Source organism: Austrofundulus limnaeus, unplaced genomic scaffold (assembly GCF_001266775.1).
Source record: "Austrofundulus limnaeus strain Quisiro unplaced genomic scaffold, Austrofundulus_limnaeus-1.0 Scaffold17, whole genome shotgun sequence".
NCBI lineage: Eukaryota > Metazoa > Chordata > Actinopteri > Cyprinodontiformes > Rivulidae > Austrofundulus > Austrofundulus limnaeus.
The window spans coordinates 2076961-2094218 of record NW_013952419.1 but is presented as its reverse complement, the minus strand read 5'-3'; the positions used below and the strand labels follow the sequence as shown (position 1 = coordinate 2094218).

General features: G+C 38.2%; 1 protein-coding gene across 1 annotated transcript in view; it reads left to right on the top strand.

The window, feature by feature from the left end:
- LOC106514122 (protocadherin Fat 3) overlaps nt 1-17258 on the top strand; it is a 93590-nt gene that overhangs the window by 47183 nt on the left and 29149 nt on the right. The window contains 14 exon segments of the mRNA XM_074559731.1: nt 740-1270; nt 3436-3800; nt 4127-4280; nt 4756-4863; nt 5616-5799; nt 5933-6153; nt 6682-7134; nt 7261-7395; nt 8018-8411; nt 10009-10205; nt 13936-14089; nt 14165-14398; nt 14573-14751; nt 16900-17113. Of these exon segments, the coding sequence (XP_074415832.1) occupies nt 740-1270; nt 3436-3800; nt 4127-4280; nt 4756-4863; nt 5616-5799; nt 5933-6153; nt 6682-7134; nt 7261-7395; nt 8018-8411; nt 10009-10205; nt 13936-14089; nt 14165-14398; nt 14573-14751; nt 16900-17113 (3523 nt within the window).

Here is a 17258-nt window from a genome sequence, read left to right as displayed (position 1 = left end):
GACCTGTGCCCCCAACTATTTCTGGACGATAAACATTTGTATCAGGTCAACTAAACATGGGCATAATTTTTATACTACATTTAAATACACCAACCTCACACTCCTTTGTAACAACTAAGGCAAAAATGTAATTAATTCAGAAAATCTTTTCAGGACCCCACCTTGATGTTTCGGGACCCAAAGTGGGGTCCCGACCCCAACTTTGGGAAACACTGATATAAACCATGAAATTAAAATACTTTTTAAATTAAGTCTTTTTTAAGATTTAGCTGGCAGCCAGTGTGGTGGCCCAATATTTTATTTTTAATTTTTTTGCTTTTTTAACCTGTGTTCTTGGAATGTTTGACATATGCTTGGCCAGCAAAGGTTCATGGGGCATTTCATAGGTTTAGTCAAATATGAGTGGTCTTTGAAGGTGTGCAAATCTAAAACAAATTTCTCCTGTAGTTACTTTATTTCATGTTTAATCTTAATATAATTCAAAGATAATTTACTACAGCCCAATATATAGGCATTGGGCCAATGGATGAAATGACTGCAAGTAGAAATACAGTGTTCCTATGTAGGATGACAGGAGGTAACAACCTAGKAACCAGGATAACCACTTGTGAGACAAATCAAATGGCTTGGTGGGCCAATTCTAGCTCAYGGGCTCTTTGCGCACCTCTGGAATYGACATTTTGAGAATAAATGATTGCTCCTCTAATGCTAAAATGTAGGATTTTTACATTTTCTCCAGGTGAATACCAGGACAGGAGAASTGATCTTAACAAGATCTTTTGAAGCAGACCTRTCAAACGCAGAGTATAGGCTGGTTCTGGTGGCCACAGATAGCGGCTCCCCCCGTCTATCCACTGAGGTGGAGCTGCCGGTTACTGTAATAAACAAAGCAATGCCAGTGTTTGACAAGCCGTTCTACGGAGTTACTGTCAGAGAGGACGTGGCCGTCTCCACATCTGTCCTCTGCATCAACGCAAGCAGTCCTGAAGGCCAGGACATCATCTTCACAATCACGGATGGAGACCCTTTCCTTCAGTTCGACATCGGCTTTGATACAGGTGTCATTAGCGTGATTTATCCCTTGGACTACGAGACGACACAGTACTACCGCTTAACGGTGAAAGCCACTGACACACTGACCGGAGCAAAGTCCGAGGTCGACGTAGACATTGTGGTTCTGGATGTGAACGACAACCCCCCACTGTTTCAGAACACCTCGTACTCAGCTGTCCTGTCAGAGAACTCCATGATTGGAACGTCTGTGTTACAGGTGTGTGTTTTGTATGTGATTGTTTGATCAGAGTCAATTCCGAATGCTTTCCAGMTGTGTCTGTTTGACTCAATTCTGCAGAACCATGAATGGATAATAAATGTCAAATCATTTATTAATAAGAAGACAGTTTAATGTTTTTTTCTAAACTTCCCAGTGATATTTAAGAAATAAACCTCGTGGTCTTTATGCAGAAGTGTTGCCTGATTCATCTATTATTGATGAATTTTTCAAGAATAAGCAGCGATAAACATTTGTCTCTATTCTTCCTCCAAAGGTTCCTTGTTTTTGCCCTGAAGAATTGCTATTTACCATAATTTTGACCATATTATTTATGAATGCAAATGTTTGCAGTTATAGATTTTYCCCCTATTTTAGCATCTATCTATTGAAATGCTGATTATGTCAGCAACTAATAATTGAGGCTTTGCAGCCCATTATGTGAATGAATTTTGTTGAACCAAAGGCTTGTTGTGCTTTTTATTCATCATGATTGTTCTTATGTAAGTTGTGCAGTTTTATAAGTTTGGGTATTKTACCAGTTTGCAAGAAGTTCTGAAATGTATTTCAGACAGTCAACATCAATGTCTCTGTTCAGAAGTTAAAACCGAATCACTGATTACTGCTTTTATGTAAGAACATTTCTTCCACTAACAAAAAGAAACCAAAAAAATAATACAAAAAAAACCTCTTAAATATCTCATTGCAAAGGAAAGCATGCAAGTCTTGTGTAACTTGTAAACACTRTTCTTGTCTTCAGCTTAGCAAAATCCCTGTTGGGGCGGACATTAATTTAGGGGTGTCAAACTCAATTACGCAAGGGGACCAAAATTCCAACTTGGTCCAAGCTGATACTGTTAATATTTTTTGATAAATAATTTGTTTCAAATGGTCAAATTATTCTTATAGAAATGCATTTTTTCCAAATTTTATGCAGCATTTAGAACATATATAGTATAAGAAATAAAGAAAAAAAATGAAATTTAGAAATACATTTCATTACTGACTTTTTAGAGATACATGCCCAACAAATCAGTTACAAAAAACTCTCACTAAAAATCCAGTTATTTGACTTTAAAAATGGAAGAAAATACATAATTAAACTTTAGTACTGTTGAGAAATGACTACGCTAATTAGTGAGAAAAAGAGAAGCGATAAAACTGTTTTACATTTCAAAACATTACCTTTGAGGCCAAATAAAATCTTAGTAAGGACCAGATCTGGCTCGCAAGCCTTGATTTTGACACCAGTTGGGGTTAAGCAAAGAACAAAGTTATTAAAATACTGAATAATAGCTCTTTCATTTTGCATAAATTACATAGACCAAGAAGAGAAACAAATGTGTGTACTGAGTCTAACTATATAAACATTGTATGAATACATGAATATCTGAGACTTGTTTGTGTGTCAGCAGCACAGCCATTTAAGATCTGTCAACATMGTTATATATTAGGACAGGGAAATACAATAATGAGATGTAAATAAATCCTTCATGCATATGCAACTAAATTATTTACCTTGTGCTAAATTCACACGTTAATCCAAGTTCAAATCTATTCTAAACAGTTTGACCTTATTAAAGGTTTATATTGTTTCATTAAATCTGATCTTGCTTTTTATGTGTTTTAGAAGTATAGTAAGCAATGACCACCACAAGATGGATGCACAAAGCAGGAGACAAAAAAAAAGAGAACTTGATATTTGCTTTGGTAGCTTTGCTGTAATAAACAGATGCTAAAATAGTGTTGAAAAGAAAATAGTTGAAAACTTGAAACAAAATTTTAAAAAGTGGATCATCTTGAGCAACTTCCTTGTAAATTCTGAACATTCTGAGCTGAGTTTCTTTTTTGCTGTTTTGGGGTGTTTTGAGCATCGCAAGCTGCTGATTGATATCCAATTCCATCATATTCAAAAGAAAGCAAACATCTCTAAAATTGAACAAACTTTTCTCTTTTACACTCACACCCCACACAAATGTAGATGAGTTGAAGGTTTTCATGTAGGTGTCTATGTAAATTGTCCTGTCAGAGTTGAGGTAAAACTCCTGCTCTATCTTCATTTTTCTTTTGGACAGTGTTTGCTCAGTCGAGTATGTCAAAGTACACAAATCAGACTTGAATAATGCATGAGGTATCAGAGAAATCTTATGTTCTTCTCCCTGTAGGTCTTTGCCCAGGACCAGGACGCGGAGAGGAACGCTGCAGTGACTTACCAGATCCTATCTGACATCTACAACAGCACTGACTACTTCCAAATTGACAGCAACAGGGGATTGGTATTCACGGCTCGCATGCTCGACTATGAGCTCATGCAGCGCCACAACTTCATTGTCAGGGCAACTGACAGCGGAGACCCTGCCCTGAGCAGCGATGTTAGTGTCACTGTGGTTGTCACCGACACGAACGACAACCCTCCTAATTTCAGTCAAGCGCTGTACGAGGCGTTTGTCAGCGACCTGGCTCCCAGGGGCCACTTTGTGACTTGTCTGCAGGCGTCTGATGCTGACATCTGTGATTTTCAGAAGCTGAGGTGAGAGAATTGCAAATTCTTTGGTTTTTATACTTGAGAAGATTGTCATTATTTTCTCTCAATTTACCATTCTGTTGTCAGAAAAGCATCATCTATACTAGACTGGTTCTAAAATTCACTGTGTTTGTAATTCAACTTTTTTATTTGTCTTTGAGTTTGGAAGATTTTGCTCCCCATCCCTCATGGGAAGCAACTACTTGTACAAAGCATCCTCTGAGCAACATTATGTCATAAATACTGTATTCTGTCTTCTGATTCAATATTCTCTGAGTGACTGAGGAAATGACTTTTATGATGCAAGATTATATATATCTTTTTTATTCCAGGTACAGTCTTCTCTCAGGAAATGAGAAAATGACTTTCATGATGGAGTCGGATACAGGGGTGCTTCGTATGTCTAACAAGAGGAGACAAGGCATGAAAATCTACTATCAGCTCAATGTGTCTGTGTCAGATGGAGTCTTTACCAACACTGCTCAGGTAAACCCATTCCTGGCAGGTGCAATCTAGCCCTGTCGAATGATTTGCCCACATTTGAAATCACTGTAGCGTTTATCCCGTACACCAAAATATGACTGACCCCTCCGTCAGATGAACATTATTACCAACATCTGACACAGCTATCCAGTTTAACTGCAAGTTACTGCTAGAGGTTAATGGCATGTCACATCAGATATACGACAAGGATGAGCTGCTGCCTGGAAAGTGTGCTCACTTTTGTCTCCCTGGGGTGATTACGGTTTAGATATTTGCAGATTTCTTTTCTTTTTTCAGTATCCACAGGTGGTATGCAATTTACATCCATAGCCATGTAGCCTACAGGCCTGTTGCTCATATGTTGATTTAATCATGTTTGACAAATCAACCAGTGGTATTTGCTGTGATGGCATCCACAAAATGTCAGCAGTGAAGCGATCCAAACGGTGATGGAATGACCGAGGCTGTGATTTTGCAGGTGATTGTCCGTGTCCTGGGTGCTAATCTGTACAGCCCAGTGTTCAGCCAGAGGTTCTACCTAGCGGAGGTTCCAGAAAATTCCCTTCCAGGATCAAAGGTTATACAGGTAGTTTAGCTGTTTCACTGCTTTGACTGAGAAGTGGGGTTTCTACAGTCAGTAAGTGGGAGTTTCTTGGGTGTGGGCGTAGTTTTGGTAAGCCATGATTAGTCAAATTGAGATGTGGGAGCAGTTAAAAGATGACGTAATGGTAAAATTATTGTACACATGTAAATAAAATTTAATGACTTTAAATTTAGTGCGGCTAGTGCCTCCTGTCTATTTATATCGATATGAAAAATTGCATCATTTTCAAGGCAAGTTAGGGTGGTTTGGACCAAGATGAATTGTGACATGTCCCTCCAGATGTACGGCGTCCAAATTTCATGCAGCTAGCACTTTGTAGTCTCAAGTTATGACTAAAATTAATATTCATAAATCTATCATCTGAATTGTTATACTTCTCTCCATCTTCTGTTACCTAAACCACGCCCACATGTTAGTCCAACCAATCACAGTTTACACAAACCACACCCACATCTCAGTCCAACCAGTCATAGTTTACACAAACCACACCCACATRTCAATCTGACCAATCAGATTACACTGACCACGCCCACATCTTAGTCCAACCAGTTACAGTTTAGACAAACCACACCCACACACCAATCCAACCAATCACAGCATACCAAACCGCACCCACACCTAAGAATTTACCACGTATTGACTGCAGAGACCTCTATTTGCGTTGACTTGTAAAAAATAATTTTTCAAGAACTGTTTACAGATGTATTTTCTTAAAATTATGAATTGACTTCTAGGTTTCTGCCACAGACGAAGACTCTGGGTTGAATGGTCAAATCACCTACTCCTTTATCAATGACCTGGCAAAAACCCAGTTCAACATCGACGCAGATGGGCTCATAACCACTGTTCAGAGATTAGACAGAGAAAATCCTCTGAACACGGATATGGTGCTGACAGTCATGGCACTGGATGGTGGAGGTATTATTTATTTTTAATAAGTCAATAAAAATAATAAAACCAATATTTTCAAAGCAGCTAACATAAAACTTTAGTGGTTATTCTTTTTGGGTATTTTAAGTGTCACATATAGGCCTTTTTTTTTTTTTTTCAGGCCGTGCATCCTTTTGCACAGTGCGAGTGGTCCTGGAAGATGAGAATGACAACGCCCCTCAGTTCAGAGCAGTGGAGTACCGTATGAGCATTAAAGCTAATGTTCCCAAGGGTTCCCTCGTCACACAGATCCAGGCCACTGACCCCGATGCTGGTTCTAATGGGAGGATAACCTACTCCCTTTACAGTGAGGCCCGTCTGTCACTGGTGGATGTTCTGGAGGTCAGTGCTGTTTGTTTTTTTAACTATATATATATATATATATATTCTCTTTAATTATGTTACTTTAAAGAAACTACAAAATACACGAATAAAGATAAAACCAGATGTGAATAGTTAATAAACCTCAGTAATGCAGGCGATTTAATTATGTGTGTTTTCTGTGAGGGAATACTTTCAGTTGACAATCCCCCTACCCATTTTAGAGGATTAAGATCCATCTGTTTTTTGTAGATTAAGGATTTTTACCATTAAATTAAAAAGCCGGGGCTCCAAGGTTGAGGCGCCGGTCAGTATCTAAATGTGATGACAATTATAAGAGCAAAACAAGAACATCTGGTGTAAAGACAAGAAGAAAATTAGAGCTATGGCTTATTGCATTTTTTATAATAAAGTAAGTCTTAAATGACATGGATTAAACCGCTAATATGCATTGATAAGGTCAATTTTGGATGATTTAAGATATAAATTTAATTACAAATGTTGGAAAGGGGGTTAATTATTAGCTTTAAAGTGGTTTTGGTTCCTCAGGTGGAGCCAGACAGCGGCTGGATGATGACTAAAAGTGCAGTGGACCATCTTCAGGGAACTGTCCTGTCCTTCTTCGTCAAAGCCACAGACTGCGGTTCCCCACCAAAGCACTCCCTGGTGTCAGCCTTTATCCACGTCGTCCCCCCGGACTCATTCGTTCCCTCGTTCAGCCAGCCCCAGTACTCCTTCACCATCCCGGAGGACACGGCGGTGGGCACGGTGCTGGGGTCTGTGTACACGGGCACTGGGCAGACGGGCGTTTTCAYTGCAGTCGCAGGAGAGACACTCGACAGCAACCATCGGGGGACTTTCCAGGTGGAGAGGGAGACGGGTCTCATCCGTCTGCTCAAACCGCTGGACTACGAAGAAGCCAGCATTTTTCGCTTTAAAGTGGCGGCAACAGCAAGGAGAAACTTGATCGAGACGGTCTCAACTGTGGATCTGGAAGTTAAGGTGTCGAACATGAACACATAAAAACTGTTGTAATTATAATCTAGTTCAGGGATGGGCAGCTTAAAGGATGGAAGGAGACACAATTTGATATTGGAGTTGAATCATGATCAGTTTGTCTTTTTGCAGATTCTGGATGTGAACGACAACAAGCCAGCATTTGAGACTAACACCTATGTTGCCACAGTGATGGAGGGGATGCCAACAGGAACACGAGTGGTCCAAGTGCGTGCACTTGATCCAGACTGGGGCTCTAATGGGCAGGTTTGTGACCTTTAAGTACTGTCTTGCTTTTTACTACAAAAAATTTCTCTCTTTAAAGGGGCAATATTATGTATTTCTCAGGCATACATTTAAATACTATACCATAATAAAGTATCTATGTCACCTTTAGCTGATATTAAAATGCTGTTTTTATATTTAAATAGAAAATAAACTTATCTTCTCATCACTTCCTCTTCTAAACACCTTAAAATTGGCCAATGTCTCTTTAAGAACCTTCTTGGGGGGGCATGATGCAGTGTACTTGGCATCTGAAAATACATTTCCTCAAAAATATTTTTAATCTGAAAAGAGCTTCACTGAGTGAGAAGTAGTGTTAAGAGCACAGCAGACAGTTTAAGTTTCACGTCCCTGGGGCGTTTCTGGTCCCCAAAGGCGTTTCTGGTCCCCACCTGTCATTTTGCTCCTCAGCATGGCTTCCTAAAAACGTTGCAGATTTCTCAAACATGCAAGAATGAGTCAAAGCAAGGCTTTGGGTATGTTTTTTATGAGTATAACATTGTAACATGATATAAAACTCAAAAAAGTTGATTTTACATGATATTGCCCCTTTGAGATGCAGATACTTCGCAAAATTATTGTATACGTCTTTTTAAAATCACAGGTAACCTACAGCCTCGGGCCTCTGCTCACCTACAATCCAGACTTAACACAGAGCATTCAGTCCCCCAGCAACCCTGTCACTGCGAGTTCTATCTTTGCCATCGACAGTAAAACAGGCTGGATCACCACAGTGGGTCCGATGGACCACGAGTTGTGCTCTAGCTACAGCTTTGAAGTAGTGGCCTCTGATCTGGCCGAGTCGCAGGCCCTGTCCTCCACCACAGTGGTAACAGTCACCGTATCGGACATCAACGACAACCCGCCACGGTTCGAAAGGACGTTCTACAGAGGCGCCGTGAAGGAGAGCGACCCCCTCGGCGAGGTGGTGGCTGTTCTGAGAACCAGAGATCGAGATGGAGCAGATCAGAACCGCCTCGTCAGCTTTTACATCACAGGTGACAAAATGAAGAGTGCAAGTAACTGTTAATTCTTAGTATACTGCAATAACGAGGCATTCAAACCAATGCATTGCAGTTCCACTTTATGTAGACCTCAGCTGAATGATTTGCAAATGAAAAGGAAGGATTTAAAAGCATGTCAAGTTCCTTTAAATTCTGTTTTTAGTTGTGATATCTAAAGAGAGGACTTTTTGGCATTAACTTAAATTTATATAGCTCCCCTCTGGACCTGCTGATGCTTATATATCCAAACTACAATAAGAAATTCAGTTTATTATTGATATTTTTTATTAAAATGTAAATTWAAAAAAAATCTGTTTCTGATGAGTTGTTGAAAAATTTGCATTGACGGATTAATATAATTATACAGTTATAAAAAAAGTGCTCAGAGTCAGCTACTACCACACCAGATTACTGCTCAGTAGCTGTAAAACTGAAGAAGTTAATTTTCACTTTTCCATTTGTTTTCAGGAGCATTGCCGCTATACTTCAACCAGCTATTTCTGTTTCTAAAGTGGGAGTGACTGATAAGTGTTGCTCTATTACAAGAGCCAGGTTGGGTCAAACCACCTTAATGAGGGGGGTGAATCAGATAATGAAATTGAATAGCTAACTAATTTTAAAATTATGTTTATGGATATTATTTTTTTAATACTCCCAGGATCATACATACCTCCATTTGTGAGCCAGTGTGCAAAGGCAAACATACATTAAATCTACTGACACTYCCACCGCACATCCAATCAACAATTAATCACTGTTGAACTCCAGTTACCTTTTCGATATGTCTTAAATGAAAACATATTCCTTGACCAGATGAGGCCACTTTTTTCAAAGGCCAAACTGTGATTTCATTAACCCTGAAGAGAAAAAAAATACTTTTTAACTTTTATTTCTACACATACCCTTTTATGTAAATGTTGAAATGTGTGCATTATACTAAAAATGTTTTGAACTAGTCAGAGAGACCTACTGTTGAATCAGTATTATGCTTTTTATGCAAAGTAGATTTTAAAACACTTAGTTATATAGTTCTAAATCTATCTATCCATTTTCRGAACCCTTTTAGTTCTGTTCAGGATTACGTAGGGCTATAGTGGTTGAAATCTAACCAACCAAATGCTAAATTATTCATTCAGATTTGTGATGGATTGAACTACAAGAAGTACATTATGTGTTCTTTTGCAGACTCTTCCAACACTTTGTGTGGTCACTCTTTTTATTAGAGCTATAAAAACATCATTTAGTGTTTCCAGTGAAGCTCTAACCTTAATAACAAGCTTAATGGTTCCCATTCACTTAACACTGTCCTGTTATGCCAACAGTTGACACGGTTTTGCTCCGTGTGCTGGCATTTAAACAGATTAAACTAATGGAGGAGCTGGACATAAAAATTCACACATTAAAACTTTGATGGCTGATGCTTCACTTCTACTTTTAGGATTTGGTTGGTGATTGCAACAAAATAGGTATCTGCAACGTTTGTGCACATAAATTATGTTATTGGGTTGTAAATTCGTTTTTACATTGTTCACATCTGCTAAAATGCATCATTGTACCTTTCTTTTTTTGCTATTTAAAAAATGATATCCAGGTGGAAATCAGCKTGGCGTGTTTGGCCTTACCCTTGTGCAGGGAGAGTGGAAGGTTTATGTTAGCGGGCTGCTGGATCGCGAGCAGCAGGACTGGTATCTGCTCAACATTACAGCCAGTGACGGCCTATACGTCGCTCACACTGCAGTGGAGGTCACCGTCATGGATGCCAACGACAACAGTCCCATCTGCAACCAGGTCAGAGAAACTGATATTTAATGGGCAAACAATTAATGTGTAAAGCCAGCAAAAATGGACGTCCTCGATTTCTCTGGACAATCCCTGTTTTGGACGGCCTTTCTGCGGCTATAGCTGTCCCCGGATATGTCCCTGATTTTAGCATTTTATAAACTAGACAAAACTTTTGCTTGTAGACTGTTTTTATGGTAGCCGGCTATCAAACATTTTGGACGCAACAACAGCTACTATGGTAGCTGGTCATGCTGTTAATGTTRCACAGTAAAAGAGTTGAGCAAGCTGCCTTTAAAAAGGCTGTGTGTTGCAAGGGATACTGGGTAACTTGGTGACAATTATATGTGTGTATGACTGTTAAAGGTGTGAGTGTAAAAAATGAGTTGATCTTATAAGATGTCGTGTTCAGGTTAGAGCAGAGTTTTAAATAAAAATCTAGCAGTATAAAAAATTTAAAGTTTCAAGCGGTTGTGTTGTTAACCCTTTTGTCATTTGTATAGACATGTTTTTAATATTCTTGTCAGAAATCAAATGAGCTGTTGTAGCAAAAAAATATAATAATTATAAAATAAAAAAACCGTGCACCTGAATTTGGACCCAGCCTTTGTTAAGTGTGTCCTACGCAGACAACAATATCCCAGAATTCATTGCACTGTCAGCAAACGAAACAGAAAATAATAAAAAAAAAAACGTTTAGCTGTAAAAGTACTGATGTTGTTGTACAATAATTGCCTTAACCCTAACTAACACTAAATCCTGCAGACAGTATATCGCATGTTGATTTCCTGGTTGAAAGATTATTAGTTAATGTCTCAGTTTGCATAATAATTATCTTCCTTTTTTCTCATTTTAATCGTTGTTCAGTTCTGGAGAAAAAAAAAACATTAGTTAATGTTAAAATCAGCATATTTATGGCTTGGTGTAAAAAAAAAGCAAAAATCTGGGGCTGCTTCAGTAAAAACTGGATTTGCCCACTTAAAATGTAATTGTCCTACAGTGCGTTACAAACATAACCCCAGTTAATTTGTGCAATCTGAAGTGTACTCTTTGTAAGAATATGCCGTTAAACTTTAATCTGACATTTTGACAACATAATGCTTTTCTTGACCATACACATAACTAAGTGGAAGAAAGAACAATGATGTTCATGAAATGGTCTTAAATAACATAATTTACATGATAAATGACAGTTGTTGGTAAGGGAAACCAATGAAGTGATGCTCTATGTGCACATTTTTACTTTGCAAATTCCAAACTCCTTCGAGCGATTGCATTCATCCTGTGGCAGAAGCTGATCTATKAGAAGCAAATTGTTTTGAACTGGGGTGATAACTGGGTTTAGAATTCTCGTGGGAACATCTCCTTCCTGCTATTAGTATTCAGCACTTCTTCACTTTCACATAATTAGTTGAGGAACGTTCATGCTAAATATGCTAAATGATTTTCTCCCTGCTCCCTTTTGATGGTCTGTCTTGTTTTTTCAGACAAGCTAAGCCTCTGCAAATACTAAGTGGTGGCTCTAGTTTGCATTTATATAGAATTATTTTATTGTGTGGTCTCACATTGTTCTTGTATTTATATATAGACATATTAGAGAAGCAAAGGTATTATTCAAAATTGTTTGATTTGTTGGGGTTTAAAAAAAGTTGGGGGTGTATTATGCAAAAGCTTTATGTCATGTTATGTCATTCCCTTATCAAAAACATACCGTGTGTTGCTTTGACTCATTCATGCATGTTTGAGAAATCCTTGAATCTCCTGTGGTTGTCTTTTGGAGATGTCTACACACTTGCTGGCTATTTGTTCACAGCTCCTCCCCTGGAGCTCAGTCMGCAGCCAAGCCCCCACACAGCTCCACCAGATTAGCAAAACTTAAAAAGATGTCAGATGTTCATGATTTCATTGCAAAACTTAGCTTCATAATGATCTATATTTATAGTTTCTTTGCAAAAAGTAGCTTAACATTGATGTGTATGAGAGGATGACTGGGAGATATACAGTATTACCAAGTTGAAACATCTTGTGAAAGCCTCTGTACTAGCTCTGGATATTCAGAAAACGTTCTTTCTGGTTCCRACATGGRAYCATTTGAGTAAGGCTCAACTGTATCCTGAGTTGCCATTTTCCAAAACTTMTTACATATTGWTGCTTCTTTTCTTACAACAAAATACAACCTCCCTATGAAAGGTTGTAAACGGCATGAGCAATATGTTGATGTGCTGAAGTGGAAGTGTCAGAAACGGTGGAGGTTCTTGAAGAGACAGAGGCCAATTTCAAGGCATTTAGTTGCAGAGTCAAATTTATTTTTTGATATACAGTATAGTGTTTTCATACCAACTGAAGTTAATATAGTTACTTAATTGTTATATAGAATTAAAGTGTGCCTAAAAATACACAATACCCCTTTTTAATATTTCAATGAGTTACATGTTCTCATTGTTGTTTTTTGATAGTCATTCAGTTTGTTGGTAAAGTACTAGAATGTACTGAGTTTACAACCCCAAGTTTTCACAGTGAAACTCAAGGAGACCGCTTGAAAATATTGGATTTGACAAGCAGTCCAAAACACAAAGTTGTTTGACTGCAGTAAAATGAAACTGATTAAATTAGAATTGAATTGCATTTCCTCTAATTCTTTCAGTTGATTGGTTTTAAAAATAGATGCCATTTCAAATATTGTTCAGGAATCGATCATATAATTGATCCTTTTTTTTTACGAGAAAGGCAGCTGGTCGACATACAGTACAGAACATTGTACAGTATTTAGATGTAGCACAGCRGTATTCCCTCTGTGTTGTGCATCTGTTTGATGAAACTGTGAGGACACTTAGTTTGTTTCCAGAGGCGGTTATTGGCAGGGAATGGATGCTGGGTCAGAAAAGGGTGCCTAACTTTGTTGACCTTGTTCTGACTGCAGGGATAATGGATTTAAGCTGAACATCAGTGGCAGATCTATGATTTTTCTGAGTAAGGGGCCATCTAGGGGCCACAATATTCATAGAGGGGCCAAGTCTTTGTTCAGCATCCTTTCACATAAACCCCCAGTTTTAGTAAGGTGTAAATATTTAACCAGTCATACATGTTCAAACACTTGTTATATAATGTATTTTTTTTAAAAAGGGTACCACTTTACAATAAAGCTCCACTTATAGATAGCTTTTAAATCTTTCTCATCCTTAATTATTGCATAATAAACATTTATGAATGATTTATAAAGTGTTTATAGATGAATTAGTAACCTATCTATAAGATATTTAAAAGCCATTTATAAGGGGAGCCTTATTGTAAAGTGGTACGAAAAAGGCTTGCACAGTAAATTTTCCTTACCAGTTCTGCATACATTTTACGGTACATAGATAAAATATTCTCAAACACACAACATGTGAAAAAACCCAGCCATCATTTGTCAGTTGAAAGACTTTTTGCAGGATTGTTCAAATTTTCTCAAGAAGAAAAGAAGAATTCTGTAAGCTTGATTCATTCTGGACTTTATTATTTGACTCATTAGTGCAACTAGTGTTTGAACATGGAACTGCATTCACCATCATCACTCCCAGGCAAAGGACAGATGAGTGACAGGACAGGGGCACTTCAGGGGGCCAATCAAATTTCAGCTGGGGCCAATGTCCCTGTGGCCCCGCCCCTAGAACCACCCCTGCTGAACATGCTTTTTTTATTTTTATATATGTTCTCTTTTATTTGATGTGTTAATTTTATGGTTGAACATGAATTCCAGGTGGTGTATAGTGCAACTTTTCCTGAAGATATTCCCATCAACAAGGACATCCTGGCTGTGGGTGCAACAGATGCCGACTCAGGTTCCAGTGCCGAGATCCAATACTCACTGTTTGGCATCGGCGTGGAAGATTTCTACATGGATGCTAACACTGGTACATCACTTTAAAAAAGTACATTTTCATGTAAGAGCAATAATTACTTTAACAGCTTCTCTGTTGTGTCTGAAGGCGAGCTGCGAACAGCCACTGTGATGGACAGAGAGACGACGCCCRCCTACAAACTCATAGCTCAGGCAACAGATGGGGGAGGGCTGTTCTGCCGCTCTGACATTTCTCTCAAGGTGTTGGATGTGAATGACAATGCTCCCTCGTTCTCCTCCRCTCATTACCTGGCGAGCGTGTACGAGAATACCACCCCGAAGGCCTTGCTTACTCGGCTGCAAGCCGGCGACCCAGATGAAGGTGAGCGTGTCTGAGGAGGAAAACGTGAGCCATAGGAAATTGTTTATGCATATTTAAACCACTGAAAGAGTCAGCTGTGTGCAAGAGTCTTCACTAAAATGATACATTTTGTTTGTAAAAGAAAAAGAAAAACTTTAAATGTCAAAGACAATTTGTACAATCTGTCTTATCCAGGCCTGAACCGTACAGTGGTCTATTCTCTGGTGGAATCATTTGATGGCTTGTTCTCCATTGACCCGGTGACTGGAATCGTGATTCTAGAGAAATCCCTGGACAGAGAGAGTCAAGACTCCTATCGTGTTCGTGTCCAAGCTACTGACAGAATTGGGCAACAAGGGGCATTGTCCTCAGAGGTTAGTTAGAAGTGACAGAACAGTCTTTTTTAAATAAAACACAAACTTCACATTTATAATAACCCAGTGCTTAAAGCAGAGTAGGAAACTCTAAAGCCCCTCTAAAAGTTGCACAGTGCTGGGCTTGCTTTGGGCATTTCTTGATGGAATGCTAGCAATTTTTTTTAATGGGAAATAATTTTTTATGTAAAAGCAAAATAGCTCTAAGTTTCCCCAGCATTATCATTGTCATCCACCACTTCCTTTATAAYGAAATGTCAACTTTATTCCACAAACAAGGATGACACTACCCATTATATTCATGTTTACAGAAAGYCAGATATTTCTTTAAATGTGCTCCTAAATGGAGTAATCTAGAGGAACTTTGTGAAGTTTGGAGCTGAAGGACAGAAAAGAAACATGTTTAATTTTGACATAATTCAGCTGTGGTTTTACAAACTTGCAGTGTTTTGCACAGCTGACTCAGAACGAGGCAGGAAGGGGAGCACTGAAATCATGAAGYGCTCATGAACAGCATTGCATTTAGCAAAGAAGAACAAAATGTGACTCCCGATTTTGTAATTGTGAGATCCTAATCTCATAATTGCGAGATAAGATGCTATAATTAAAAGAAAAAAAATGTCATAATTACAAGATAAGACCGAGCTCTTAATAGTTTACCCACTAGAGTTTAATAAAKTTATGACCCRCAGGCTCGAAACAGGACCAAGTGTATTCTTTGTGTACGTATAATAACACCGGACAGTTCTATGGGACACCAAGCCAGTCTGGGTGCAGTTCCAAAACATTAACTACTTACAGCCATGAAGTGTCCCGAACTGGTTTAATTACTCTTGCAGAAAGAGTGTGACTTCCAGCAGGTCAGAGTTGCCTTTTGACCTGAACAACTCCAAGTGTTGCTCAAGGTCGACATATTAAAAGTTTTGTTCTGACTGTGTTGACTCTTATTTTGAAATACCCACTTATTGTAACTAGAAGTACCACAACCAGTTAAGGAAGTTGACAGAAAATGGTAAAAGAACTTGTAACAAAGTTAATTAAACAAAAGTAACTCCCATGGACTGGTGTACAGATAGATTTATTAACAAGCCGGCAGACCGCCCACGTTAAGTAAACGCTATGTCTAATATCTAAGTGGAAATAAAAGCATATCAAATCAGATAATAGAGTCATTGTCCACTTTTCCTGTAGTATAGATCAGCTATGATGCTCTTTATAGCTTCTCATAATTATGAGATCAGGATCTCTTAATTATCACATCTTATCTCTTAATTACGAGATCCGTATCTTGTAATTACAAGATCAGGAGTCTATTTTTTTTTTCTGCAAGGATAATATGACCATTTATAAAAAAAAATAAAAACCTGATCACATCAGTTTCAGTCTATGGAGCCTCAAAGTGTTTGGCTCGATGCACTTTCTGTCATGTTAATTTTAGCTMTGCTGTTTTTACTGTCAGTTTGTGTTAGCAGTCATCATAACCTTGAATGTAGGAGACACAGTTTAAAAGCATGTTGTTTTTTTATTTTATTTATTTATTTTTTTCCTTCAGGCAGGTTTTTGTTTCACAACTTTTCATCTGCTTTAAAGTATATCTACTAAACCTAACTGCTGGCAATGTTAAACCACTTGTGACACCAATAAATGTTGCTTGTTTTGAAATAAATATCAAGACGATAAAGTAAAAAGAAGGCATTCTTTACACAGTTGTATTATTTTAATAATGYAATGAACAGAATCTGACACAAAATATTAGATATATTAATATTATAAAACAAATAACTGGAGCCAGTTTTGTGGTAGTTATAATTGAATGCACACATTGGGACTATGTGGACCAAACGTTTCAGATGCACAACCTTGGGATGCGATAAATGCAATTTTTGTGTCTTTTCATAAGTTTGAATAGAAAGAGACAATAAATAAAAACACTTTGTTTGCTAAAGAGATTAGAATAGATTTTAATTAAGATAAATCGTCTCTAAAATTTGCAGCGACTGGAATAGAAAAGAAGGGGAAGGTGAGAGTGAAAGTGACAAAGACGGAGTAGAAAAGAGGTGTGGGTGCTGTTTGAATGACGCACCACATCCCTGCAATTGTTAAAGGCTCCTTTGTGTTTTTTTATTTTTTATTTTTTTTATTTTTCAGGTCGATTTGACTGTTTTAGTCCTGGACGTGAACGACAATGCTCCGGTTTTCCAAAAGAGGGACTATGCAGTTACCGTCCCAGAGGACGTAGCTGTTGGCACGGAGGTGCTGCGTGTGCTGGCAACCAGCGCCGACATTGGATCCAATGCTGAGATCACTTACAACTTTCGCTCAGGCAACGAGTTGGGAAAGTTTGCCGTAGACAGAAAACTTGGTGAGCAGATGCTTTTTTATTTTTATTTTTTGTTTGATTTGATTTGATTTGATTTATTTAACAGGAAAAAAATATTAAAAATCAAGCCTGACTCAGCATAATTGCTGTTTTACAGCAGGTTCCTGTTCTGCAGCACATAAAACAC